At 50.6% G+C, this 27991-nt stretch overlaps 1 protein-coding gene across 4 annotated transcripts; it reads left to right on the top strand.

Annotated features, from left to right (window-relative positions):
• The first annotated feature begins 2109 nt into the window (after window positions 1-2109).
• Window positions 2110-26896, top strand: ABO (ABO, alpha 1-3-N-acetylgalactosaminyltransferase and alpha 1-3-galactosyltransferase). Of its 4 annotated transcripts, none has more exons than XM_010999661.3 (9): window positions 2110-2281; window positions 13136-13208; window positions 15481-15531; window positions 16112-16159; window positions 16550-16606; window positions 16990-17037; window positions 17830-17865; window positions 20003-20131; window positions 25504-26896. In XM_010999661.3, the coding sequence occupies exons 1-9, from the start codon at window positions 2269-2271 to the stop codon at window positions 26192-26194; spliced, it is 1146 nt and encodes a 381-aa protein (XP_010997963.3). In that variant the 5' UTR covers window positions 2110-2268; the 3' UTR covers window positions 26195-26896. The 4 variants fall into 4 exon arrangements, with proteins under 4 accessions (XP_010997963.3, XP_031306732.1, XP_064346778.1 ...); XM_031450872.2 differs by having other exon boundaries at window positions 15362-15531; XM_064490708.1 differs by lacking the exon at window positions 15481-15531.
• Window positions 26897-27991: the final 1095 nt, after the last annotated feature.

The following is a 27991-nucleotide window of genomic DNA, read 5'->3' as shown; positions in this document are numbered from 1 at the left end:
ATCATCTTAATTTTGCTTCAGAACATTTCCATCGCCCCCTAAAAGGAACCACTGCCCAGTAGGCAGTCCCTCCCCACGCCCTCCTCCCCGGCCCCGGCTGCCACCCATGTGTGTCCGTCTCTGCGGATGTCCCTGCTCTGGGTCCTTTATGAAAGTGGGTCTGTGCAGTATTGACCTGTGTTTCATCTCCTTCACTGATCACGTTGCTTCTGACATTCAGCCACGGTGGGCATGTGTCATTCCTATTTATGACTGACAGCATTCCTCTGTAGGGATGGACCACATTTTGTTTATCTGTTCATCCGTTGATGGACACTGGGGCTATTCCCACCTTCTGGCCTCTGTGGATGGTGCTGCTGTGAGCATTTGTGTACATGCACTTGCTTCGGTTTCTGTGTTCAGTTCCTTTGGGTCTATACCTAGGAGTGGAAGTGCTGGGTCACATAGTAATTCTGTGTTTTCATTTTGGGGGACTTGCCAAACTGTCTTCTACAGCAGCTGCATCATTTTACATTCCCGCCAGGAAAGTATGAGGGCTCCAAATTTTCCACATCCTCACAATACCTGTTACTTCCCTTTCTTCTGTTTTCTTTTTCTCTTTCTTTCTTTCTTTCTTTCTTTTTTTTTTTTTTTTTTTTTTGATTTTAGCCATTCCAGTGGATGTGAAGTGTTGTCTCCTTGTGGCTTTGATCTGCATCTCCTTAATGTCTAATGAGATTGAGCATCTTTTCATGTGCTTATTGGCTGTTTGTTTATCTGTTCTGGAGGAATGTCCATTTTTAAATTGGGTGTCTTCTGCTGAATTCTGAGAGTTTTTATATATCCTGGATACTAGACTCTTATCAGATGTATGATCTACAAATGTCTTTTCCCATTCTGTAGGCTGTCCTTTCACCCTCTTGCTGGTGTCTTTTGACACACAAAAGTTTAAAATTCAGATGAAGCCCAACTTCTCTTTTTTTTCTTTTGTTGCTGATGCTTTTGGGGTCATAGCTAAGAGACCATCATGAAATCCAAGGTCAAAAAAGCTCTGTGTTTCCCCTAAGAGTTTTAGAGTTCAAGCTCTTATATTGAGGAGCACAAAAATTAACTCAAAATGGAGTTCGTTTTTGTGTATGGTGTGAGGTTGGGATGACAGTTGACTTCTCATTCAGCCTCTCTTGCTACTGTATGACCTTGACAAGGGGTCTCTGTGGACCCAGCTCTGCTCCCCCAGCTCCTAGTTTGGTACAGGCTGGGACATGCCCTTGGGATGCTGCCTGGAAGGACCCTCTCTTCCATCTCCAGTGGCTGGCACTGAGGGGTGGAGCCAGGTGGCTGGGAGCAAGGGGTGGAGACTGGAGAGCAGAAGAGAGTCTCCCAGGTGTAGGATGATTGGTCGGGACCACTGCTCAGGGCCTCTGGCTCCTCCCTGTCCAGCCTGACTCCCTCACCCATCTCCCTCGGGCAGGTGGGGGCTGGCACAGGGAGGATGAGCTGGAGCAGAAGGGCAGAGAGAGGGTCTTTGCCTCTCCCTCCCTCTGAGCCGTGCCGCGTTGAATTCTCGGATGGGGCTCATAGACCTGATGTTCCTGCCCCCGAGATGGGCCTCTCCTGAGATGCAGGTGACAGCCTCTCAGCAGCAGCCTCTCCTGACACCTGCATTTAAGCACCTCCTTATCCCCGTGTTTCAGAAATCTCTGGGACCAAGACCTTTCCTCCAGGAAGATGAGACCCAGGTATCCATGGCCTCTGGGCTGTTGGGGCAGGCGACATGCCATGTGCGGTGAGAAAAGCAGCTCTCCATGTTGGAGAGACAGCCAAGGAGAGGTGGGGGTGGGGTGGAATGTAGATCAGCCTTAGCTGGGGAGCTGAGCAGGGGCCAAATTCTCAGGGCTTCAGGGCCAGAGCAAGGGGCAGGGCTTGGTCCTGACAGCAGGGCAAAATCACCAACTAGGCCCCTCCAGGATCTGAGATGTGGGCAAGATACTGCCCCCGAGCAGGGACAGTGGCTTTGGGCACCCAGCTGAGAAGTCTGATTTCTGTCGTGGGACTGATCTGGCTGGCGGGCCCCTGCCAGATCTGGGCAAACTGGAAACCTGCTGAAGCTCCTCCCACCCAGAACGGTTAGACGGGGCCGCCCCGGGGAAGGGGCTGGGCTTTATTTCTCTGGTAGATCTGGCTCGGGCCAGAGGTCTGAGCCGTGCTCACCTTCTGCCAGGCGGACCTCCACCGCCCTTCCCCGGACTCTGCCCCCAGGCTCCTCGCCTGTGGGTCCTCCCAGGAGCCATGAACCCCAGAGGTGAGTGGGGAGGGACAAAGACTCCAGGAATGGGGCCGTGGGCATCTCTTTGGGCATCTGAGTATCTAGCCAAGGCTTCCCAGCTGCACCAGAACCAGCCAGCCTTGGCAGGGACAGCTGGGCGGAGTGGGAGCCGGGAAGGTCTGGGGAGCTGTGTGTGTGTGTGTGGTGGGTGATCCTGGGCAGGGGTGACGACGGTGTCCGGGGAACTAAGACAGGCCGGACATGGCTAGGGTGTTGGAGGGCGGAGGGCAGGGCGGAGGGCAGGCCCTCGGGGAGCTGTCCTGATTTGACAGGCAAAGCTGGTGCCCAGGTCTCCCGCAGGCAGAAGCACCCCCACCGGCCCCTCTCCAGGGCTCTCTCTCCCCTCCACTTGTCTGGGCCCCAGAGGAGAGAGCCGGTTGTAAAGACTGCCTGTGACAGAGCAAGCTGAAGTCCTCCCAGGAGCTTGGACGCAGCCTGTTGCTGGGGGTGGGGCGGGTCGGTGGGGGGAACCCAGCCGACCTGCAGGGGAGAGGTTGGAGAGGAGGCAGGGAGGGAGAAAGAGGGTGGGAGGAAAGGGCCAGGGAAGAGGAGCTTCCTGCCTGTCTGTAACCCTGCCCTAATCCGGCCCAATGTCACTTTGTGAGGCTGAGGGTCAAAATCAGAGAGAGGATGAAAAGCAGAGGGGAGGAAGGGAGAGAGTGGGGAGGAGATGGGAGACAGAGGAGGAAAAGGAGGGGGCAGGGCACCGCTAGGCTCCCCAGGATGGTCTATGCCTTGTGCCTCCGTGGCTGAAGGGTGGAGGCTCTGTCCAACCCCCATCCCAGCCCCTCCTTGCTGTTGCCTGGCAACCACTCAGGCCCTACTTGTCAGAACTGCCCCCACCCCAGCCTCCATGTCCCCCAGCCCAGCCCAGCCCCTAAGTCTGCAGATGGGGAAACCTTGGCTCTCCCAGCAGATGGAGCCTGGGCATCTGGGCTCCCCAGGACCCTGCACAGGGGCATTCGTGGGCCCCCTTCAGAGGGCCCAGTGCGGTAAGTGTCTGCACGTGAGGCCTGGTGGTCCCCTGCCCAGAGCTCCTGCCTGGGTCCACTCTGCACACAGCCACCTCTCCTCAGAGTGACCAGGACACAGGGACCTGACCCTTGTGTTTGTGGATTCCCAACACGGTCCTGTGGGTGGAACCAAGCACTGTTAATTCACCTCATCCGTGACCCTTTGTGATGAACCTTCCAGAACTGCAGAGTGAGGCAGGTGCTCAGCTTAATGGATTGGTTCTGTGGGCCCCGATCCCCCAGGTACCACCCACAGCTGCGGTCAAGCCCCAGCCCCTGGCAGCTCCCTTGACTCGGCTGAGGGACCAAGGCAGCGGAGCAGCCCAGGGGGCTCTAGGAAGTCTCCTGGGCCTCTGCTCAGCCCGACCCCCTGAGAGCAGGAGGAAGTGGCCCTGCTGAGAAGCTGTGAGAGTCCAGGGAGGCTACAAAGCTCCACGCACCGCAGGTCCCTCTCTCATTCCCTCCTGGCTTCTGGGACCGGCAATGGCTGTGGGGGGCCCTGCCAGAGCCGGGAAGGGCGGTGGAGGGGGAAGGACATCTGCGGTCCTTCCGGGTGTCAGGGCTCGGCGTGGGCAGGACCCAGGCCCCGGTCTGCTAGCCGGTCCCTGCAGAGCCCCGGGGGCCCTGCAGCGTGCACGTCTCCTTGGAAGAGCAGAGCAGAAGCCATGACCACTTCTTTTTTGGATGTTTTGCAAAAAAATTCTCCTTCATCATGGGAGGTGGCCAGACTGACCTGGCTTAAGCCAGGCCTGGGGCGGGGCTCCCTGAAGCAACCCTGTTCCCAAACAGGCTGGGAATGATGCACTGGGTGTTCCCCGGTCCAGTTTGTACTGGGTCCCTAGAGCCCTGTGTTACATGAGTCAGAGAGGCCCTTGTGAGGGCAGTGTTGGCGGAAAGGGCTACCAGCAGCAGAGCTGGCGAATCCCAAGGGCCTCAAGGCACAAGAAACTGAGTTGGGTCCAGGGCGTTCCTGCCGGGGTGCGGCTCCCCGAATGGACATCTGAGGCTCAGGGTCTCCTGGTCCCTCGGAAGGTGACGACCACGGCTCTGAGGACGGTCGTGATTCGGTGGGGTCCACCAGGGGTGGTGTGGGTTCTGATGCCAGCATACCACAGAGGCCAAGGCTGACAGCCCTTCTGTTTAGTATCATGGGCAGCAACAGCCCTGGTCCAAGGGTCGGGGACCCGGTAGGGTGACCTTTCATCTCAGTTTGTGTAAGTCTGTCCTGGTTTTAGCATGTTAGTCTCGTGTCCTAAACAGGTACTCCGTTGGTCCCCTGCAAACCAGGCAGGGGATCACCCCGGACCTGGATTTGAGCCCTAACATTGCCATGAGTTCTAGGTGACCTTGGACAAGTTCCCACTCCCCCTCCCCCTCCCCTGCCTGGCTGCCTGTGACTAATGCGCAGTGCAGTGATTACCCCAGAACTCTCCTTTTCAAAACCCTTTATTCCCTCTCCCTCTTCTGAACATTAATCAGATGGTTTCAAGGGAGAAGTTCAAGGTAGCCTAGGAATGCCTGAGGCCCTTTGGATATTTAAGATAAATAATGAAAAAACCCATCCATTTAAATCGCTTCCTTGATTAATGGATCACTAATTCTCTGTTCTTTTGACTTAATCATCTGCCAGCAGCAGCACCTTTGGGTGTGGTTTGGCTGTCAGCGCACACAGCCTCAGGAGCCGGCCCAGGAGGTGCAGCCTTAGAGACCCCGCTCCCAGCAGCCCGCACCCTCCCGCTCCCCCTCTCTGTGCCCCAATCACTTTGGCCACCTAGGGGCCTGGCAGTCCAGCTCCCTGTCTCTGGCTCCTCTGACACCGGGAGCTTTCCTGCTGCTGTTGTTTCCCGCCCCTTCTCCCCCCTCCTCTCCCTCCTGTCACGCCTCTGGTCCAGCCTCACCACTGCCACCTCCCTCCCTCCCTGGGCTCCCTTCCCTGTCCAGACCCCATGCCCTGCACGTTGGACCTGGGCACACAGGAGAGCTCCTTGCACATTGCCAACGAAACAGTGAGCTGATGGAGCCTTCAGGTTGTCCTGCCAGCCCACTCTGTTTCAGATGTGGGTGAGGAGTGGGGGGCTCAGAAAGTCAGCTGGAAAGTGCCAGAACCCAGAGCAGCCCCAGCCCTGAACTACGGGGTGGCTGTGCGGTACAAGGCGCAGGCTGAGCGGGTTCCATTCACAGGTGTCCACTGAGCTCCAGACACCGTCTAGAGAGGGGACCAGAAAAGCATCAGAACACAGGTCACCAGTGTCCCCGGGTGGGGCGGACACCACTCAGGATGTTGGGAGAAACTTACGAGCAGAGAAATAGTTGAGCTGGCACATGATAACCCGACGCTCAGCACCTCGCAGGGGAGGCCGGGGGAAGGCGGGTTACAGACACCAGCCATCCTGCATGGGGGATGTGGGAACAAGGTGGGGGTCTCTGAGGTCGGAAGTGGCCTTACTGGGCCGGGGCCACCTTCAGCCCATTTTCCATTAGCTAGCTCAGGCCACCGAACCCCACGAGGGACAGGAAATGAACCTCTATGTCCAACCCATTTGTCTGCCTGCTCTTAAAGAAAAAAGATTATTGGGGCAAAATATACATAATAAGAAACAATATTTTAACAATTTTTGGGTTGGGTAATTAGGCTTATTTCTTTATTTTTGATGGAGGTGCGGGGGAGGCACCAGGACCCCGTGCACGCTAAGCACACACTCTCCCACCGACCTGTACCCCCACAACATTTGAACAATTTTTAAGTGTACATTTCCGTGGCACTAAGTGACCAGGCGACTCGCGCTCTGCTGTGTGGACACCCGCATCCACTGCCTCCGTCCTCCGTCGGTGGCCGGGTGGTTGCCTCCTCTTTCTGGCTGTCGGGAATAACGCTGCTGTGCGCGTGGGTGAGCGATACCTGTTGAGTCTCTGCTCTTACCGCTCCTGGATGGACGCTCACACGAGGAGCTGCGGGATTGCGTGCGAAGTCTGTGTTTAATTTTTTGAGAAACTGTCGTACTTCTCCCCACACCACGGGTACGGGGACGCATTTTGAAGGTGGAGCTGACAGCGCGTGCCGGTGAACTGGAGTGGGGGCGGGAGGGAAAGGAAGGATTAAAGATGCTTCTTTAAGGGGTTGTGATGCCCTGTGGTCCCCTATCATGAGACAGGAAGCGTGCCCCCCTGGGGGGTGTGGGGAGGGGGACCTGGAGTCCTGTGTGGCGGTGACAAGGCTGAAGTGCTTCACGGGGGTGGCCGTGAGCAGCCATGTTTCCTAGCTCACAGATCCACAGAGAGATGAAGGCTGTGGACAGGCCCGGGGAAGGGGCGAGGAGCCAGCCGCGCACACACGACATCCAATGCTCGGGTACAAGGTAGGACCCCCCAGGCGGTGAGCGCACGTTCGGAAGGGAGCTTGGGACCGAGCCTGGAGCGCCAACATTTGTGCTGCAGGACGTGGAAGCGCGGAGGCAGCCGGGCGGGCGGGTGTGGCCCAGGAAACGGACCACGGAGAGCACGGTTCACCCGCGGCTGACAGGTTAACTCAGAGAGGACAGAGGAGAGAACGCTGGTGAGGGCTGCGGAGACGCCCGGAGCCTAAGGGAAGTTCCAGGGGCGCAGTCGGGGTAAAAGGCTGGTTAGCGACCGTGAAGAAAGATGAGGAAAAGGGCTGGAGGGCTCCGGTCTAGGAGACCGTCCTTTCCAAGCTTTTCTGTGAAAGGAAGGTGAGAACTGGAATGGAGCTGAAGGGGGAAATGTCACAAGGAAAACATGATGTGCAGACGTCACATTCTGCTGTGTCCCCCTCCTTCGTACCGACCAGATCGTGCTGTTGCCTCCTGCTCACCGGGCCCAGCACACACCTTGCCCGGCCAGGGCGTGGCCAGCACCCCGCTGCTCACCGGTTGGGTGAGAACTGGTCTGCTGCAATCTTCATTTGCTTGGCTCTTCCCCTAGGGAGATGGAGTGCCTTCTGACCGGAGCTGTCATTGCATAGCCTTTGCCCTTAAAGAAAAATTCAACTGTTGGTCTGATTGATTAAATTGTAGGAGGTTAATATTGAGGGAATGAAGGCTTTTTGTGATACGAGTTGCAAACTTTTTTTTCTCTGAATTTGTTTCTTTCGATTTTGTTTGTGGCTTTTCTTTTTTAAAGAAAATTTTATTTGAGCCAAATTTGAGGATTATAACCAGGAAAGTGCACCTCGCGAGCCTTGAGAACTAACCGGTCCCCGTGGCTGCTTTCACTCATGCGGAAACCCTTCATCTTCCTTGACTCATATTTATTTGTCCTCATTTAGGCATATTAAAAGAAATCTTCTGTCAAGCTTCGACTTTTCCCTCTCCAAAATTTAAAAAGTAACACCTCTGTCTGTTATTCTGGTTTATTTATATTTTATTTCATTTTAGTTGAACAGCTAGTACATTTACATGGTTCAAAACTAAAAGTGATACTTCAGCGGGGAGGGTCTAGCTCGGCGGTAGAGCAGATGCGTGCACGAGGTCCGGGGTTCAATCCCCAGTACCTCCATTAAAAAAAAAATAAGGCTAATTACCTCCCCCCCAAAAAAAACCACAATATAAGTGATATTTGTTTATACCCTGAGAAGTGTCGCTTCCACCTGGTCTCTGCCAGCACCTCTCCCAGCTGCCTGCTCTTTATAGATAACCATTTTTATTCGTTTTTTGTGTGCTGCTTTTTTTTATCTAAAGGCTTTTTTTATGTAAAAATAAGCGAAGGTGGCTCTATAGGCTTTCTTACACAACCGGCAGAACGTTGTTCTTTGTGCTGTCACGTACTTGCTGCACACGCCCCGTGTGTCCCAGCGGCTTCCCTGTTCTTCCTGGCAGCCGCCTAGCAACCCTTGTTGGAAGCACCACGCTTAATTTAATGGGCCCCTTTACTGATAAACACTTGGGTCGTTTCCAGTCTTCCCCTCTGACGTACAAAATGTTCTCCGTGAATAGCAGCCATCTACACGCCTGCCGGTTTCTCTGCCGCGTGGATTCCCAGAAGTGGGTTCACGGGGTCGGATGCTAAGTGGGTCTGCATCTGGGTGGGTATCGTCTGATCTCTCTTCTTGTGGGGTCCAGCCTTCCCTACTTTCTGCAGCAGTGTTTCTCAGCAGATCTGAGCACACACACTCAGTTATGGCACTATAAGGAGAAAAATTTAATTGTATTTAAATTGTCCCTAAAGAGAAAAATTTGGTATGAAGGAATAAGATTTTGTTGGGTAGGGTTAAGCTTTGGAAGGCCACAGATCATTAATGTCTAAGATTTTGTGTGCTCCCAGGGACAAATTGTCACCTTCCTGGGGTGATGTGCCTACGCGCCCCCTCCCTGCTCCTACCCCTGCATCAAGAAGCACTACACCGAGTGTGGGCAGGCTCAGTTCCCACGGTCCCACCTGGGAGCAGCCGGTCACACTTGGTACTTTTGCCATCTGATGGTGAGAAATGAGATCTCACTGCGGCTTGCTTTCTTTTTAAAAGGGCTTCCGGAGTAATTGACACAGAATAAACCTCACATATTTGAAGTGTGCTGTTAGATACATTCCAGTATCTGTGTACGTCTAGGAAGCCATCACCACAATCAAGATAAGGAATACATCCATCACCCGCAGAGGTCCCACCTGACCCAGGCCTGGGTCGCGCACAGCACCCACTGGCCTGCTTTTTGTCCCTATAGGCTAGCCTGCATTTTCTAGAGTTTCATATAAAAGGAGTTGTACAGTCACCCTCCTCTTCCTCTGGCTTCTCTCTCAGGGTAATTCCTTTGCGATTCCTCCAGTCCGGTTTTTTTTTTTTTTTTTTTTGCTGTTGTGTGGACACACCTCAATCTGTTAATCCACTCATCTGCTGATGGGCATTTGGGTTGTTCTCAGTTCCTGACTGTGGCAGAGAAAGCTACTGCAACAGTGCGGCACCGGCCTTTGTGTGGACACGCTGCCATTTCTCTTGGAACAACTGAGTCATACGGTAGAAATGCCAGACTCTTTTCCAAAGTGGTTGTATAATTCTGGGTTCCCACCTCACGCGTATGCAAATTCCATTTGCTCCATATCCTCGCCATCATTTGTTAAGGCTGGTCTTTTAATTCAAATAGCTGTATGAGGGTATCCTATTGTGGTTTTAATGTCCATTTCCCTAACGACTATAGCGTTGAACATTTTTCATGAACCCTTTTTTGCCATCTCTGTCTCCTTTGGTGAATGAAGTGTGCTCAGATTTCATATATGGATCGATAGATAAGCTTGTTTTCATATGATTGGGTTTTAGACACAGCTCCTGCTAAAGGAGCTGTGTGATTTAGAAATCTCTTTTTCCTGGCCTGACTTGTCTTTTTATTCTCTTAACTGTGTCATTCACAGAGTAGAAGTTATTAATTTTGAAGAAGTCCAATTTATGAATTTTTTTCTTCCATGGATTTTGCTTTTGATGTTGTATCTAAGAAATCTTTGCCTAAGCCAAGGCCGTAAAAGTTGTATTCTGTTTTCTTCTAAATGTTTTATAGTTTTAGCTCTTATATTTTTGTCTTTGACCCATTGGAGTTAATTTTTGTACATGGAATGAAGTTTGCCATTTTTGTGTACAAACTGACAGTCGTTCCATCATTATTTGTTGAAAAGACTCTTCTTTCTCCGCCAAATTGCCTTGGCACTTTGTCAGAAATGAACTGACCGTGTGTGTGCGTGCGTGCGTGCGTGCGTGTGTGCGTGCACGCGTGTGCGTGTGTGTCTGTTTCTAGGCTGTATTCTGCTCCGCCGACTGGTTTCTCTCGATGCGGTTCACATGGCCTTAATCACGCTCACTTTCTAGCAGGACAGGACTTAAGATTGGGTCGTCCTTCAAATTTATTTATATTTTTCAAGGCTATTTCAATTGTTACAGGTCCTTTGCATTTCCATGAACATTTTGGAATTCAGCTTGTCACCTTCTACACAAAATCCTGCTGGGATTTTGATTGGAATTATATTCATTCTATAAATTAAACTGGGGAGGTTTGACGTTTTAACAACACTTAGTCTCCTGACTCATGATCATGGTGGGCCTCACCGTTTTCACAGACCACCTTAGTGTCTCGCAGCCATGTTTTGCAGTATCCCCTGCACACATTTTGTACATTTTTGGGGTCAGAGCTATCTAAGTAGTTCATGTCTTTTATACTATTGAGAATGGTGTTGTGTTATTAATTTCCATTTCTGAATATCCATTGTTAGCATATAAAATAACAGTAGATTTGTGGATGTTGATCTTGTATCCTGAGGTTTTGGTAAACTCACCAACTCACGTGTTAAGCCAAATAGCTTTTTTAAATAGATTTTCAGATTTTCTCTATAGATGAACATGCTGTATGAAAATAAAGGCAGGTCTGCTTTTTCCTTTCCAATCTGAGTGCATTTTTTTCTTTCTTTTTAAAAAAGCACCTTATAGAGGTAAAATGGACATGGAATAAACTGCGTGTTTACTTAAAGTGTAGAATTTGGTAATTCGATGTGTTTACACGGACAAAACCTTCACCACAGTTATAAAAGTGAATGTAACCATCAACCCCCAAGCTGCTGTGCTCATCTGTCCTCCATCCCGGCCCTGCCCCACTCACCTGCCCACTCCGTCCCCAGGCAACCACTGTTCTCTTTTCTAACATTAAGATTAGTTTGCATTTCCTAGAATTATACAGACGAAATCCTACATTAAGTACTTGCTTTCATCTGGATTTTTCCCACCTAGCATAATTTGTTTTAAACTACGACTCTACGCCTAATTGATCTAATTCTCTCAGGCACAAAAGATTTGGGACAGAACAGACTCTTAAATGTGACAAAAACTTACTATGCACTTAAAAACCTTGTCAGTCTATTAAACACAAATTGGGCATATCAAAGTCCCTTAACATTTAAAATAGAGGAAACAGTTTATATAAAATGATACGATGTTATCAAATTCATTGTAAACTCGTATACGAACATGTTTCTGGATACACCCCCGAGTTTACAGACCCCTGGGTTTTCACATGTTCACATTCAGTCAAAGGGGGCTGAGGTGTGTCTCCCAGACCAGATGAGATTCTTTAGCAAACGTTTCTGGGTTGCACCCGGGTATGCATGGTTTTCTTATCCAGCACCCGGGACCCCCACTATTTTTGATCACCGAGATCTGGCTGCTGGGACATCAGACTGGGGCCTCTGACACCCAGTGACACGGTTCCAGGAGGGGTGGGAGAGTCTTCGCCCAGCGGAGTTGTTCGTCGCATGCCCTGGAAGTGCGGTGCTCCCGCAGCGGCGTCCCGCGCCTGGCTGGTTTTGCTGTGTGTGACTCGGGTGTTAGAGCTGGCAGGGGGCTAGACGTGAGCAGAGAATGTGGGGCACGGGCCACATGGCAGGAAACCTCACATCATGTGAACAAAGGGGTCCCTGGCAGACAGAGGAAAGCAGGAAAATCGTTGCAGCGATTAGGTTCTTGTCTCCTTGAATTCAGAGACGGGACTCAGAGGTTAGGAAAGCAAAGTGGGGATTTATTAAGGGGTAGATGGGATGCTGTCAAGGGGAGGGCGGGCAGGCTCGGGCAGGCAGCTGCGCCGAGTTGCCTTGGTAAGTTGCTTCCATGGGGTGTGGAAGTGAATGGGCGGCGGGATTGTCTCTGGGGAGGGAGGACTTTGGGGTCGTGTTTCCTGATTTCCACCCCAGTTCCACCTTCCCGAGGGGAGCAAGGATTTTTGTCCTTGTTCTGTTACGGAAACGATAGGCCAGCCAAGAATCAAGCACCGCTCGGAGGGTTGGAGCACTCAGGTTTATCACACCGGCGGGCTCAGAGGGGCTTCTGCTCCGGAGCCCTGAGCACCTTCAAGACTCGTGTGCGAGGCTTTACAGGGTGAATTACAAGCTTGGGATTTTTAGCCGATAGGGCGCAAACGGCTCAGCAATACCACAAAACAGAAGCAGGGAATCAGTAAACTAGAAATTCTCTAATAAGAAGAGATCAGTTACCAACACTAATTAAACTTAGATTTACGAGTTAGCCCAGCAGAACTCAGGTCAGCAACCCAACACTTGTTACACTTAGATTTACGAGCAGGCCCAGCTTGGCTTTTCCGGCACAGTTCAGCCTGGGTCGGAAGTGCCGTGGCATCGGTGCCTGACGGCTAGTTCCAATCTGCAAGGCTGATGTTATCGTGATGAGGGCATAATGAGCAAAAGTTACATTCAGACGCCGCAGATTCCTGCCTTTCCCCACCTTTCTGTGTTGGCCTCCAGGCCACTTGTTACCCCCAAATTTGTGAACTCTTACCAGTCCTGGGGCTCCTGCTTCCCTCTGTCTGCTTGGGGACCCCCCATTGCTCACATGATGCACGGTTTCCGGCCGTTCGGCCTGTGCCCCTTCTCTGCTCATGGCTGGCTACCTGCCGCTCCAACTGCGTGAGCTCCCACAGCCTTAGGGCTTCAGGGCTCTGGGGGCTTGGAGTCCCCTCGTGAGCTGGATTTGTGCCCCTTTGTGCCTCACAGTCCTCCTGCATCTCTTTATCGACCTGGAGGTCAGCTCAGGACCACATTCCACTGCACCCCCTCCTTTGGAGCAGAGGCCTGGTCCCGGCCCCCAGGGGCCTGTCCACAAGCAGGGGCACCCAGGCCGGGGCTCAGGGGCTGCAGGGAGAGGCTCACGGGACGATGCCTCCAGAAGAGGTATAACCCACCCTCCCTGCAAGCACAGGAAGGGGAGAGGGCTTTTGGCTGGAGCCAGCAGGAGGCCGTTCCTGGCTGGTGCCCATTGGCCTCAACAAGATGATTCAAGGACCAGATAACTCAGCTCCGAGTAACCCAGCCTTCCTCTCCACAGACTTCTGGCGAGGGAGCTCCAAGTCCTGGCTGTGCCTGGTCCTGCTCTTGGCTGCGTGTCTGGGCTTCTACAGGTATGAAAGTTGGGAAGGGCCCTTGGGCCCTGTGGCAGGTGGGGATTTATGACTCAGCTGGCTTTATGGGATGGGACCTGGTAGGTTTTCTTTGGCCCACGACAGTGAACCTGGAGAAGCCGTGAAGGGCACTGTCATGCCCATTTTGTAGATAGGGTACTCCCAGCCTCTGGTCACACCACCTGCCACGGCGGGGCTGAGACTCGGGCTCCCAGGCAGCCTTCACTCCGATTAACTGATTCACCGATTACCAGGAACCTGTGGGTGACAGGCTCACCTGGAGGGCAGGGTAAACACGACTGCGGTTGCTTTATAGCCTTTTACCAACACCCATCACGTCAGCATACAGAGCTCACATCACACTTTAAATACATTTATGAAGAACAGGTAACATCTTTCACTGCCTTTTATTATTCTAGTTTATGTTTGGAAACAAACTTGGTAGCTGTGAAACAGCGTCCCCTTCAGAAAGAGAACCTGGTCAGCGCTGGCGCAAGAGGGCGGAACCGCCCCTGGGCTGGGCAGTAGTGCTCCAGAGCACAGAAGGAGGGTGGTTTGGCTGTCAGCTCGTAGAGACACACACGTCGCCCAATGGCTTTCACAAAGACGTTTGTTAGATGGAGCTTCCTTTTGTTGGATGTTCTGCGCTAGGCATGGAGGGAAATGCTGGACAGGCGCTCTGGTGCCGCTCTCAACAGCCTGTCAGATGTACATTATTACCCATTTACACCTGAGGAAACGGAGGCTCCAGAGGTGAAGAAACGAGACCCAGGTTATGAGGCGCAACGTGGTAAGGCCAGGACGCAAGCCCTCCACCTGACTCCAAACCCAGGCTCCCAGGTGCCGGAGGGAGCGTCTCTGACTGACGGAAGTCTGGTCTGGGGTCAGCGCCCTGTCTCAGGGCTGAGGGTCCAGCCGACGCAGGTGCTGTAAACTTGGCACGTGCGCCGAGGGACGCGTTGCGCACTCACCTCCGTGAGAGTTTACGAGCACCTGTTAGAGCCTGGTGGTTTAGAAGGCGCAGGGATGCCTCGTCGGTGGGGCAGCCCCCAGTCCTGATGGATGTCAGGTCTGTGAGCAGAAGTAGACGGGTGACAGGCAGTTACAGGCGAGGGGATGTCACGAGAGTGGGCTCAGGATTCCCCGGCGGTCCTGGGAGGAAGACCACCCGTCCTTGATCTGGTAGAGCTGGACGTGCCAGGGCGTCCTGGAGCCAAGTCTGGTCTAAGCAGCAAATGGAACTAATTACAGGTGGTCCCAGTATGGGAAAGGGTGTGACACTCATTGTGTGGGGGCTGTTGACCGGCAAAGGGCACCCCCTGGACTGCTGCAGGGCCCTTCTGGGGCCGAATCTCCATCTCAGAGCTGCCTCTGTTGTACTGTGGGCCAAATCCCACCCAGGAAGCCCACCGTGCAGGGAGGGGCCACTTCACAGGGACACACAGCAGCTCCCAGGAGGACGGGGCACAGCTTCTGGGACCACTGGTGCTTGGATGTGGGGAGTCACAGTGGGGGAGAGGAGGGCAGAGAGGGAGCAGGGCTGAGAGTGAGATTCCAGCCTTCCATCGTAGGACCCCGCCTAGCCCCACGTGTAGGGTGTGGGTCTCCCAGAGCCCTTGTCTCAGCCCAGCTTGGGGTGGCTGGAAAGGCTGCGATCGCCTCCCTGCTCTGACTTAACTAGGGAGCTGCTGATTCTGTGAGCCTCAGCAACCCCCCACCCCGGGACCCCCTGTGTTGGGCTTCTAGTGCTGTATGCGGCAAGGTTGTTGCAAGACAGAAAGGAGGCATGGCTCTCCACTTAAGAGTGTGCACAGATCACTCAGGGAACCTGTTAAAAAGAGAGAGTTCTGTATACACACACCCTTCCCATCTGCTCAGGGCTCGAGTCAGGGAGTCTGGAATTGCATCTGAAAACCACCCCTTGGATGGGATGATTCTCATGCAGGGGTCCCTGACCCACAGGGAGGAAGGTCGTGAGCACTTACAAGCTCTTAGCCATGGTAATGAGGTTGTGTTAAAGTAGGTGTGTAGGGGGTGGCGGGCAGCAGGACACTGCTTGGGGGGGTCTGCCTGCACACCCTGTTCTCTCCTCCCACCCCAGTGAGATGTCCCACTCGCTCTGTTCTGCTTGCGCTTCGTATCTATTTCCTCAGGGGCCAGAGACCAAAAGGGTCAGCAGGAGAGTGTTGAAATCTCAGCCTCAAAACCACAGCATGTCTGCTCTCCCCTGCCGAGTGAGGACTCCACTTCACCCTCTTTTTTGTCCCCCCAGCAATATTTTCAACCTGATTCCCAGATGGGAGCAGAGAGAAGAGTCTCAAAGGTAATGAAGGGGTCTTTGGAGTCAAGGTGGCTCCTTCTCGAGAGACCTAGGCCAGAAATAAAAATATGAGTATGTATTGAATTGGAGGTAACTGTAACCAAAGAAGCACTCAGCATCCAGCTGCGTCCAAGTTCCTTGCTCTACCAAGTCTCCTCAGACCCTAAAATAGAAGAGAGGCAGAGTTGTGATTTCTGTTGGAGAGGACATGGTTACAGCTGGCTGCAGCTCCAGGCTGGAGCTTGGGGAGGAATAGTGACCGGGGTTAATGGCAGTAAAGTCATTCCCTTCTGCTGCTCCGCTGGGGCCTCCCTGTGATGGGCGCCCGTCAGCACGGAGTGGTAAGGGCTCATGTTTGCTCTCAGAGCTAATTTCTTCGGGGCCATCACTCTCCAGCTGATGGAGAACAGATCAGGTGAAAGGCGCTAACCAGGCCGGGTCATGAGCCCAAGGGATCGGCCCTCAGAGCCAGACCCGGTCCAGATCCCTTCCTCTGTCCAGCAGCAGGGGCGCCCAGCAAATGCTTGTTGGACAGAAGGGTGGATGAATGGGCTCAGCTGACCGGACTTTTCTCTCCCAACAGCCCGGAGGCCCATCACCTGCAGGACCAACCTGACAGCCTGCCATTGAGGTAATGACTTTCACCTCCCTTTCACCTGCAAAAGTTGGCATTCCTGAGCCTCGCACAGCACCCGGAGCCTTGTTAGGATGGGGACGGCCCCACCAAGCTTCATCTGAGCTCCCCTCCCTGGTGGTCAGGGAAGTTCACCTGGGCTAAGCTGGGGGGTGAAGGGCGGAGGTAGGGGAGGACAGTGAGGCTGGGGAGGGAAGGGGGTGGAGGGAGAGCGGGAAGTAGGGGGAGGGCGGGGCTGGAGAAAGGGCGGGGCTGGGGAGGGCGGGGCTGGGGAAATGCATGCAAACCTAGCCTTTGCCTGGTGAGCCCCCACCACTCTTGAGGGGGTACTTTGTTAACAAGATGCTACTTCGTCGTGACATGACTCGGAACCTTTCTTCTCTGCAGCCAGGATAAACACACCGTGGTTCTGCACCGGCTGCTGCTGGAGAAGACGGAGGTCAGGTAAGGTGGGAGCTGGGCTTCCAGGGGTGAGGGGGGCATTGCCAGAGCTGCTTTTGGGATTTCAGGGCCCCTGGTCCTACCTCCCCCATCGCCCCTCTCCCCGCCCCCGCCCCCAGGAGCAGGGCTGTCCTCAGGCCAGTTTATCACCATGGGGTGGAATCCCTTTGGGCAGAGCTGAGCACCAAGCTCCCAGAGGTTTCCTGGCCCGGCTTACCATCATTGGTCTCCTCACCTGGCCACAGGGCCCAAGCTTTGCAGCCATGGGGAGCTTTCCTCAGGAGAGACTGTTGCCTGCTGGCCCTCAGGAGTCCTGGCTGGTCTGGCACAGCAGTGCCTCTCCCAGGCCCCTGCCCTTGGCTCTAAGCGCCGTTTTCCTCCCTCAGTGAGGGCGACTGCCACATGGACACCTGCAAGATACCTGAAGTGCCCAGGTATGGAGACCACACCTGTGGGCTGTATCCATGCCTGCTTCCAAGCAAGTCAACCGGTGCTCCCCCTTCATCCTCCTCCTTCACCCTCCTCTCCTCCCTCAGAGCCTGACTCCTGGGGAAGGAAGACACAAGGGAAGGGGGGAGGGTGGTCATGACAACGGGAGCGGGAGGAACAACCTGGAGCGGGCATTCCATGGTGGGACTCACAGGTGAGTCCAGTTGACCTTGGGCCTCGTGGCTGCCCCCGCCCAGCTGCCTTTCCTGGGGTGACTCAGCCCCCAGCTCTGCTGAAAACTGACAGTGTGGTCAGTGGGGCGTGGAGGGAAGGAGACAGCAGGGAGGCAGTGGGGTGGGTGGTGAGGTGGTTCCCGTGGGAGGCGGAGGGGGGATGGAGTGGGGGTGGGCCAGCCCTGCGCTCCCCATTCCCTGAATAAAAGCAGGACTTGAAGACCTTAGTCATAATGAGTGAGATCACAGGAAGGACTTACAAGGAGAGGAGAGACATGGGGTGGGGGCGGTGTCTCTAACCAAAGCAACTATCATAACACACTTAGGGAAATCCTCCTTTCCTTTCCTCATATTTCAGCCCCATTAGTTTATCACTGGGGAGGCGAGTGCATCCTCAGGGCTGGGCGGGCAGGACTGAAGGAAAGATGGAAGAAGGAAGTCCCTATGGCTGAGTGCCACCTCCTGGCACAGCTGGCAGGCTGATCCGGGAAGGGGTGCCTTGCAGCTCTGGGGCGTCTGGGATGTGGGTGGGCTCTCCTCATCGCTGTCTTGTCCTGTCTGCAGGTTGGTTTACCCCAAGGCTCAGGTCCTCCAGCCCACGTAAGTAGGCGTGTCCCCACCGTCACCGCTTACTTTGTGTTTCCCTCTCTCGCGCTCCTCTGCCTGGCTCCAATCTCCCTGTCACTGCTGTAGGAGGCTGGGTCAGTTTTTCATGGGCTTGGTACAAAGGAGCAGTGGAAGGTGCCTCTGAGTCTTGGTCACTAGGAGCCAGGTGGGCCAGGCGTGGAACTGTCTCTTGTTTCTTCTTAGGGAAGAATGCCAGGGGCCTGGGCTGGGCTCTCCCTGAGGTCTTTCCACTGGTGTAAACATCTGGGGGACAATGGTTCCACACGCAGTTGCCTGGCCCCAAATCCACCCCTCCTTAACCAGGGCCCACTCCTCCTGCCTTCAGTGCCCAGGAGAGAGGGCTGGCAGCCTGTCGCCCTGGCACCGGATCCCAGAGCTTCGGGGCAGGAAGGTAGCCCAGAGACCCTTCTGATGGGTCCTTGCTTTATAAGCAGGGAAACTGAGGCTCAGAGAAGGGGAGGAACTTGCCTGGGGCCCTGGAATAGCTGAGGGGCAGGGCAGGATGCAAGCCCAGCGGCTTCTGGCGTGGCATGCCACCCCCTTCCAGGAGCGCTGGAGATGCTCACTGTCCTTCGTGAAACCTACGCCCGTATCTCCGTGGACTTATACAGCCACCATCTGCCTGTGGTCATGGACACTTGAGACGGGAGTGTTCTCGAATGAGAGGTGCTGTCAGCGCGAAATACACACCAGATTTCAAGCACTTAGCACAGGACAAATGTCAAACATCTCATTTCAGTATTGATGACATACTGAAATGGTACTTTGGACACACTGGGTTAAACAAAATGTACCAAGTTAACGTAATTTTCCCTGGTTCCTTTCACTTTTCTGAGGCTCCTGGACAATCTTTAGTTCTGTCTGTCTCTATTGGACAGCGCAGATCGGGAGGGACAAGTTGGCAGGAGCCCTGTTGATGTATCCTGGTGGTGTGATGTCACAGGGACCACGAGTGAGCGGGGGGAGAGGTGAGAGGCGTCTGTGTGGGCTGGAGGGAAAGAGGTCGGGGCATAGAGGACACAGGACAGGAGGAGCCCCGGAGACGGGAGGGGGCTTGAAGCTCAGCTTTGCCCCTAAAAAAACTCTTGTTTCCTCTACTCTCAGCAAGCGTGTGGGTTTCCCACCCGAGCAATCCTGGCGCTCCCCGCAGTCAGCATGGACCCCACGGGGGAAGGACTCAGCCTGGCAGACTGGCCCTGCTTCACCTGCCGGTCACAAGTTCAGGGTTGTCACCTGTGCTTCTGACAGAGTGGGTGTAAATCAGGGTCCCACCACCCCCTCCTTGGGTTTGATCATTTGCTGGAATGCTCACGGAACTCAAGAAAGCACCTTGCTTACTGGAATCTTGGTTTGCTATAAATGATCAGCTCAGGGACAGGCAGATGGAGGAGGTAAACTGGCAAGGAGTAGGGGCGGGGCTTCCACGCCCTCCCCGGGTGCATCGTCGTCCCAGCAGCTCCATCTGTCCACCAGCCCAGAAGCTCTCCAAACCCCACAGTTTCGGGATTTTTATGGAGGCTTCATCATGTTGGCACGACTGGTTATTAGCTCAATCTCCAGCCCCCTCCCTTCCCAGGAGGATGGGATATGGGCTGAAAGTTTCTAGTCACGGCGTAGTTTATCCAGAGACCAGCCAGCCCCCCAACTTGCACTACCCAGGAGCCCACCCAGAGTCACCTCATTAGAACAAAAGATGCTTCTATGACCTTAAAGCTCTGGTCAGGTAAGGGGAGGGGAGTGGCAGAGACCAAACATACTCTTCTCTCACGGCGAAGTCCCGAGTGCTGGAGAGGGCTCAGTCTTGCCCTCACTGAGACCCAGCTCCTCCTGGAGACAGGGCTGGGAGGCCTCAGAGGAGCATCCCGTGGGACCCAGCACATGGCTGGTGCTCAGGAGACCCTCCCAGGTAGGGCCCTGAGGGGACAGGAGAGTTGAGTCTTGAGTGCTGAGCTTATGGTGCAAAGGAAGAGCACTGGGTTGGGAGTCTGGAGTCCAGTCTGCTCCTAGCTCTGCTGCTCACGGGTTGTGTGACTTTGGACCAATCCTTCCTTCCCCTTTGTGGCCAATACCGCTGTGCCCTGCTCTAACCCACTGTCTCTCCTCTCCCCAGGAGAACGGATGTGCTGGTCATGACCCCGTGGTTTGCTCCCATCGTCTGGGATGGGACCTTTGACTCTGCCATCCTGGACGCCCAATTTAGAAACATCACCATTGGGATGACCATATTTGCCATCAAAAAGTAAGTGAGGAAGCTTGCCCAGGGTCAACGAGGAAGCCGGCCTGGCAGCAGAGGGGCCCTCCTCTCTCAGTGTCCCTTCTTTCCAGGACAAGGGGCTCAGCTTACAGTGTGGGCGAGGGGTGCAGAGGCATGAGTGTCTCTGGGTGTAGGTGAACTTAGTGGGTTCTGCAGGGGGACCTTGCGGCAGCCCCACGCCTCAGAGTCATCTGCTCCGGAGGTCCCTTTCAGAGACAGGTAGCTGATGCTGACCGCTCCCAAGTGCCAGGGGCTTATGGCCGCCGCAGCCCGCACGCACGGCTGCTGTTACCTGAGTCTGTTGCCCAGGGAAGCTGATTATATCTAACAGTTTTATGGTGGAGCTTTTAGGATTTTCTCTGTATAAAATCATGTCATCTACAAACAGAGACCATTTTACTTCTTCCTTTCTGATTCAGGTGCCTTCCATTTCTTTTTCTTGCCTGATTGCTCTGGCTAGGACTCTCAGTACTCTGTTGAACAGGAGTGGCAAGAGTGGGCATCCTCGTCCTGGTCCTGATCTTAGGGGAAAAGCTTTCAGCCTTTCACCACTGAGTAGGATGTCAGCTGTGGGCGTGTCGTACGTGGCTTTACTATGTTGAGGTACATTCCTTCTATACCCAAATGTGTTGAGAGTTTTTACGATGAAAGCATGTGGAATTTTGTCACATGCTTTTTCTGCATCTCTTGAGATGATCTTATGATTTTTCCCTTCACTCTGTAAATGTGGAGCATCATTTATTGATTTGTGTCTGTTGAGCCATCCTTGCATCCAATGGTTAATCCACTTGATCGTGGTGTGTAATCATTTGAATGTGCTTTTGAATTTGATATGCACATGTTTTGTTGAGAATTTTTGCATCTGTATTCACCAAAGATATTTGCCTGTAGTTTTCTTTTCTTGTAATATTCTTTATCTGGTTTTAATGTCAGGGCAACTCTGGCCAGGTAAAATGAGTTTGGGAATGTTCCCTTCTCTTCAGTTTTTTGGAAGAATTTGAGAAATACTGGCATTGATTCTTCTTTAAATAACTGGTAAAATTCAGTGAAACCATCTGGCCCTGGGCTTTACTTTTATGAGAGATTTTTGATTACTGATTAAATCTCCTTTCTCATTATTGGTCTGTTCAGATTTTGTTTCTTCATGATCCAGTCTTGGTAGGGTGTATGTTTCTAGGAATTGATCCACTTTGAGGTTGTCCAATTTGTGATGGATGGTTGTTCCTAGCAGTCTTTCACAGTCCTTTGTGTTTCTGTGGTATCGGTTGTAATGTTTCCTCTTTCATTTATGCTTTTATTTACTCATGTCTTCTCTGTTTTTTTCCTTGATTAGTCTAGCTACATGTTTGTCCATTTTGTTTATCTTTTCAAAGAGCCAATTCTTAGTTTCTTTTTAAATTGCTTTCCTGTTCTCTATTTCATTTATTTCTGACTTAACCTTTATTAGTTCTTTCCTTCTGCTGACTTTAGGCTTTGTTTGTTCTTCTTTTTCTTGTCCCATGAGGTGTAGAGTTAGGTTGCTTATTTGAGATCTTTCCTTTTTTAAAAAAATGCGTTTATCACTATAGACTTCCCTCTTGGGACCGCTTTGGCTCCACAGGCACGCTTTGGGATCTTGTGATTTCACTTCCATTTGTCTCGAGATGCTTTCTGATTCCCTTCTTGATTCCTTCTTGGACCTGTTTGTTGCGCAGGAGTGTGCTGTTTGATTTCCCTGTGTCTGGGACTTTTCCAGCTTTCCTCCTGTTATGATTTCCAGTTTCACACCGTGTGGTCAGAAAAGATGCTGGGTGTGGTTTCAGTATTTTTGAGCTATACCCTCCCCCCTTTATGGTTTCAGTATTTTTAAGTTTGCTAAGACTTGTTTTGTGGCCCAGCGTAGGATATAGCCTAGAGAACGTTCATGTGCACTGGAGAAGAACGTGCATTCTGCTGCTGGATGGGACATTCCTTAAACGTTTGTCAGGTTCGTTTGGGTCTGTAGTGTTGTCAGATCTGCTGATAACTTACGCTTCTCTTCTGGATGCTCTATCCATTTTTGCAAGTGGGATATTAAAGTCCCCAACTAATATTCTATTGCTGTTTATTTCTCTTTTTCATTCTGTTAGTTTTTGCTTTATATGGTTAGGTGCCTAAATACTTACAATTGCTATACCTCCTTGATGGATTGACCCTTTCATCATTATATAATGACTTCTTTGTCTCTTTTGACCATTTTTAGCTTAAAGTCTGTTTTGTCTGATATGAATATAGCTACTCCTTCCTTCTTCCGGTTACCATTTGCTTGAAATACCTTTTTCTACCCCTTCACTGTCAGTCTGTGAGTGTCTTTAAAGCCAAAATGAATCTCTTGTAGGGAGCTTATTGTTGGATCTTGTGTTTAAAAATATTTCATCCGTTCAGCCATCTTGTGTCTTTTGACTGGACAGTTTAATCCTTTTATGTTAAAAATAGTTTAAAGTAACTATTGATAGGCAAGAACTTGGTTTTGCCATGTGAGTAATTGTCTTCTGACTGTTTTGCAGACCCTTGTGGCTTGCTTTGTTCTCTGGCTGTCTTCTGAGGCTTTATAACTTTTTGTAGTAGTGGTTTTGTCTGCTTTATCAGAGTATTCTGAGTCTCTAATACAGGTTTTTCCTTTGCCATTACTATGAGCTTACATAAAACATCTTATATTTATACCTGCCTATTTTAAGCGGAGAGCAGTCTAACTTTGATGGTGTACATAAACTGTATATTTTAATTTCTCCCTCTCTCACATTTTAGGTTATATAATTTATATATTGTTGTATTGTGTATACATTAAACGTATTGTAGTTATGGTTATTTTTAATACATTTGTTTTTCAGCTTTTAAACTAGAATTGTAAGTGAAATACATACCACTGTTACAATATTATGGAACCTAACTTTATATATTTACTATTACCAGTGAATTTACTTATATATTAATATGTTTTTATGGTATCAATTAACATCCTTTGCTTTCTGCTTAAGGAATGGAGTGCTCCAGCATTTCTCATAAGGCAGGGCCAGTGGTGATGAATTCCCTCAGCTTTTGTTTATTTGGGAAAGTCTTTATCTTCCCTTCATTCCTGAAGGAGAATTTTGCTGTGTAATATTCTTGGCTGAGAGTTTTTTCTTTCAATTTTTTGAATATATCATCCCACTCTCTCTTGGCCCACAAAATTTCTTTTAAGAAGTCTGCCCATAGGTATGGTGGTTCCCTGGTTTGTGATGACTCACTTTTCTCTTGCTGCTTTCAAAATTGACTCTGTGTGTTTGACTTTTGACAATGTAATGATAATGTGACTCGGGGTAGCGCTTTTCAGGTTCAACCTTTTTGGTGTCCTTTGGGCATCATGAACCTGGATGTCCATTCTGTCATTTGGGTAGTTTTCAGTAATTATTAGTTTAAATATATTTTCTGTCCCTTTTTCTTTCTCTTTTTCTGGGATTCTCATAATGAGTATATTATTTCTTTCTGTGGTGTCTTATAAGTCCCATAGACTTCACAATAAATATTGTATTGTGCATGATTTATCACTAATCTATTCATCTGTTCATCCTTTGGTCCACCCAGCAGTCCATATTGCCCTTGATACAAGTGCAATTCAGTTTTGAACATCAACAATCCCTTGCCCCATCTCTGTGCATATCGCTAACTAGAGTTCACTGTGTGTTTACAGATTTTCTCTCTTCTAGGTAAAATGCACACACAATGAAATGAACGTACTGTCATTGCGTTTTTGCTGAATGTTGACAAATACACGTAACTGTGTAACCAAAATCCTTTTCTACTCATATAGCATTGCCATCATCCCCGAAAGTTCCCTCGTGCCCCTTCCCAGTCAACATCCACTGCTGCTTTCTCACTGGCAACGCCTGTTCTGATTTATTTCTGCTATAAGATTATTTTTGCCTACTGCAATTATAAAGTATGTGCTCTTTTTTGTTGCCTTTTCCAACTAAGAATAATTATTTTGAGATTTATCCATGATTTTGAATGGATCAGTAGCTCTTTCCTCTTTGCTGGTGAGCAGTATTTAATCACATGTATTTATTATAGTTGGTTTATTAATACTCCTTTGGATGGACACCTGGGGTGTTTCCAGGTTTTGTCTATTATGAGTTAGTATTAACGTCATTGGGTAAATCCTTTGTGGACACTGGGTTTAACTGAACATCTAGGAGCAGAACTGTTCATTCCTAGGTTACATGTGTGTTTAGTTTTGTAAAAAATTCCAGGCACTTCTCCAAATTGATTGTAGCATTTTATGCCCCCACCCACAACACACAGAAATTCTGGCTGCTCGACATGCTTACCAGCATTTGATGACATGATTTGCCAAAAAGTTTTATACCTGAATCTTTGTAGATGCTTGTGAGTAGGTCTGTTGGGTAGATTCCTGGAAGTGGAATTGGGGGAAGGATATCCACATTTAAAATCTTGATATATTTTTTCATATGCCCTCTGGAAGGATTAAAAAAATTGATATTTTCATTAGTGGCATATGAGTGTATTTGTCTCCTCTTATCCTCAACCATATTGAATTATTCACTTATTCATTTGTTCAAAAGATCTTTACTAAACACCAGGGAATTCCAGGAGCCACCGTGCCCAGAACAGAGGAAGGAGGAGAGACAGGAAGGAGACAAGGTCAGGGCAGGTCTCGTAGGACCTGGTAGACCACTGAGGGTCATGGATTGCTTTTTTTTTTTTAAAGACAAGAAGTCTCTGGAGCATCCTGAGCTGGGAGATATCCATCATATGGGTATTATCTGTCCTTTGAACCATTGCCAACCTTGTTGATTAATAAAATGTCTTATGGTTGAGAATATTTGCTCAACCCCAAGCAATCTGAATCTCTCCTCTTACTATCCAGTCAGGGTACATTGTCTTTAGCTAGTGGAATGGCAATAATTTTTATTTTTATTTTTTGATTTTTAATTGTGGTAAAATGCACATAACAAAATCAACCATCTTGCCTATTTTTAAGTATACTATTCAGTAGTGTTGGGTATTCACGTTGTTGTACAGCCATCACCACTGTCCATCGCCAGAACTGTTCTCATCTTGTGAAACTGAATCTCTGTGCCCACTAAGCAATAGCTCCCTCCTCCCCCTCCCCCAGTCTCTGGCAACGGCCATCCTACTTTCTGTCTCTATGAATGTGCCTATTCTAGGCACTTCGTGTAAGTGGAATCACATAGTACCTGCCTTTTTGTGATTGGCTTGTTTCACTTAGCGTAATGTCCTCAAGGTGTGGCTAAGGCTTTATAAACTACGCCTGTTCTTTTGCCGCTGCTTTGGTCCTAAGTAACTGCCTCTCGTTCTGGGGTGCTTACTGGTTTCAGATACACGGTCTTCCTGAAGCTGTTCCTGGAGACGGCGGAGAAGTATTTCATGGTGGGACACAAGGTCAACTACTACGTCTTCACTGACCGGCCGGCGGATGTGCCCCAGGTCCCACTGCGGCAGGGGAGGCAGGTGGTGGTCCTCGAGGTCCGAAACTACAGGCGCTGGCAGGACGTATGCATGCACCGCATGGAGATGATCAGCAACTTCTCTCGGCAGCGCTTCCTCCACGAGGTCGACTACCTCGTGTGCGCGGACGTGGACATGAAGTTCAGCGACCGCGTGGGCGTGGAGATCCTGGCCCCGCTCTTCGGGACCCTCCACCCTGGTTTCTACGCAGCAGATCGCGGGTCCTTCACCTACGAACGCCGCGCGTTGTCTCAGGCTTATATTCCGAGGGATGAGGGTGATTTTTACTATGCAGGGGCATTTTTTGGGGGGTCGGTCCTTGAAGTCCACCGGCTCACGGCGGCCTGCCACCAGGCGATGATGGCCGACTGGGCCCGTGGCCTCGAGGCCGTGTGGCACGATGAGAGCCACCTGAACAGGTACCTGCTCTACCACAAGCCCAGCAAGGTGCTGTCCCCGGAGTACCTGTGGGACGAGCGGATGCTGCGGAGGCCGCCTTACCTGCGGAAGCTGCGGTACGTGGCGGTGCCCAAGAATCACGCAGAGATTCGGAACCGGTGAGCTCGTTCTGCCGCGCGCCCAGGCGCCAGGCTGCGGCGCGTGTCGGGGGTCGTCCCTCTTGGAGAAGGTACTGGCCGAAGACTTGACGAAGTGGCTGAGTCCATCTCCCTCCGTTTGCTCTTTTGGCGTGGCTCCCACCACTGGTCAAACCAACTCAGCTCTGAGTTTTCATTCCCCTCTTGTCCTGCGTTCTATGTAAACACTATACCCATCCTTAAAGGTCCGACAAGGTCACCTTCCCGTGAAGCTTTCTTTGTGTCTCTTCTTCCTGCGGTGGAAGTGCATTGCCCCTCCCTCTGCGTTTCCCTAAGGCACTAGGTGTACCCCTTTGGCTGAGTCCGCCATTCTGCCTGAATTACCCACCCGTCTTGCTCATTATCGCGTGAGCTCCTGAGGGCAGAGGCCAACACTTGTTCATCTTTCTATCCATCAGTACCTACCTCAGTGCCTTATGCCCAGAGGCTCTCAAGTCACGTTCACATTCGAATTTAAGGGCCCCTTCAAAGCCTAGTTTCCCAAGTCATAGGGCAACTGGAGAGGCCCAACCTGAATTCACTGCCTTGCTTTGGTTTGCTGGTGTTGGCAACTTGTTGCTTTCAATTGTTTGTCGTTTTCTTGTTGATTTGTGGGAGTCTGCTACATATTTTGGATGCTAGTACTTTTATTAGATACATGTTAAAAATAAAAACACCTTCCAGTTTTTATGCTGCCATTTTGACTCTTTTGATGCAGGTAAATTTAGGAAGTCATCCCCTCCTTTGAAATCATGCAGACAGCCTCCTATGTTATCCTCCAAAAGCTTTAGGCTTTTGCCTCACACTTAGGTCTTTAATCTACTGGAATTGACTTGTGTGTGGTTTTAATGTAAGGGACCAATTTCATTTTTCTTCCTCTGGACAGCCATTATCTGAGCACCATTTACTGAAAATGTATTTGGAAACTTATTGAAAAGTTCTTCCCCTTGCTGACTTGTAATATCTTCGGTCGCAGAGAACCAGTGTCCCCATGTGCCTGGGTTTATTTTGGGCTCTCTAGTCTGTGTTCCATTTGGTCTATTTCTCTATCCTTATGACAATAACACACCATCTTAGTTACTCTAGATTTGTAAATAAATCTTGGTATCTGATCGGGCAAGGCCTCCCACCTGCTTTATCAAGAGTATCTTGACTGCCCTCAGCCTGTTGCATTTCCATCTAACTTTAAAACTCTTACAAATTGCGCAAAGGAGGTTTCTGGGTTTTTTTTTTTTTTTTCCTTAAAAATCAGAATCGTGTTGAAGATGTCTGGCATCTTTTTAATATTGGATATCCCAAACCATGAGCACATTTACTTAGGCCTTCTTTAATGTCTTTCAATAGAACCTCATAATTTTTCCCATAAAGATCATGCAAATCTTTTTAAAAGATTTAAAAATCTTTAAAGATTAAAAAAAATTTAATCTGTCTTTCTCAACATTTTATTTTGAAAAAGTTAAGACATACACAAATTTTAAGGAATTGTACGGCAAATATTCACATATCTATCACCCAGGTGGTACCACTAACATTTTGCTACGCGCTACGATTCTTCCACTCACACGTGTCATCCATCTACCTGAGCACATCTCCATCCCTCCCTCCCTCCATCAACTCATCTAAGTTTTGTCTGCATTTCAGAACAAGTTACAGGTTTCTGTGTACTTGAAATACTTCAGCATACATACTGTGAACTCGAGTTCAATATTTATTTAGAGTTCTTCTTTTTTTTCCGGATAAAATTTGCACAAAGTGAATGTAAATTCACCGCACAGATCTGAAA

The sequence above is a fragment of the Camelus dromedarius genome, chromosome 10, assembly GCF_036321535.1.
Source record: "Camelus dromedarius isolate mCamDro1 chromosome 10, mCamDro1.pat, whole genome shotgun sequence".
Classification (NCBI taxonomy): domain Eukaryota; kingdom Metazoa; phylum Chordata; class Mammalia; order Artiodactyla; family Camelidae; genus Camelus; species Camelus dromedarius.
This window is presented reverse-complemented; position numbering and strand designations above follow the sequence as displayed.

Coding starts and splice junctions, on each gene's coding strand:
- ABO (XM_064490707.1), top strand. CDS start 15,314: ATGTCCCACTCGCTCTGTTCTGCTTGCGCTTCGTATCTATTTCCTCAG. Junction 16,160..16,549: donor CCTGACAGCCTGCCATTGAG/GTAATGACTTTC, acceptor TCTTCTCTGCAG/CCAGGATAAACACACCGTGG. Junction 20,132..25,503: donor ACCATATTTGCCATCAAAAA/GTAAGTGAGGAA, acceptor TACTGGTTTCAG/ATACACGGTCTTCCTGAAGC.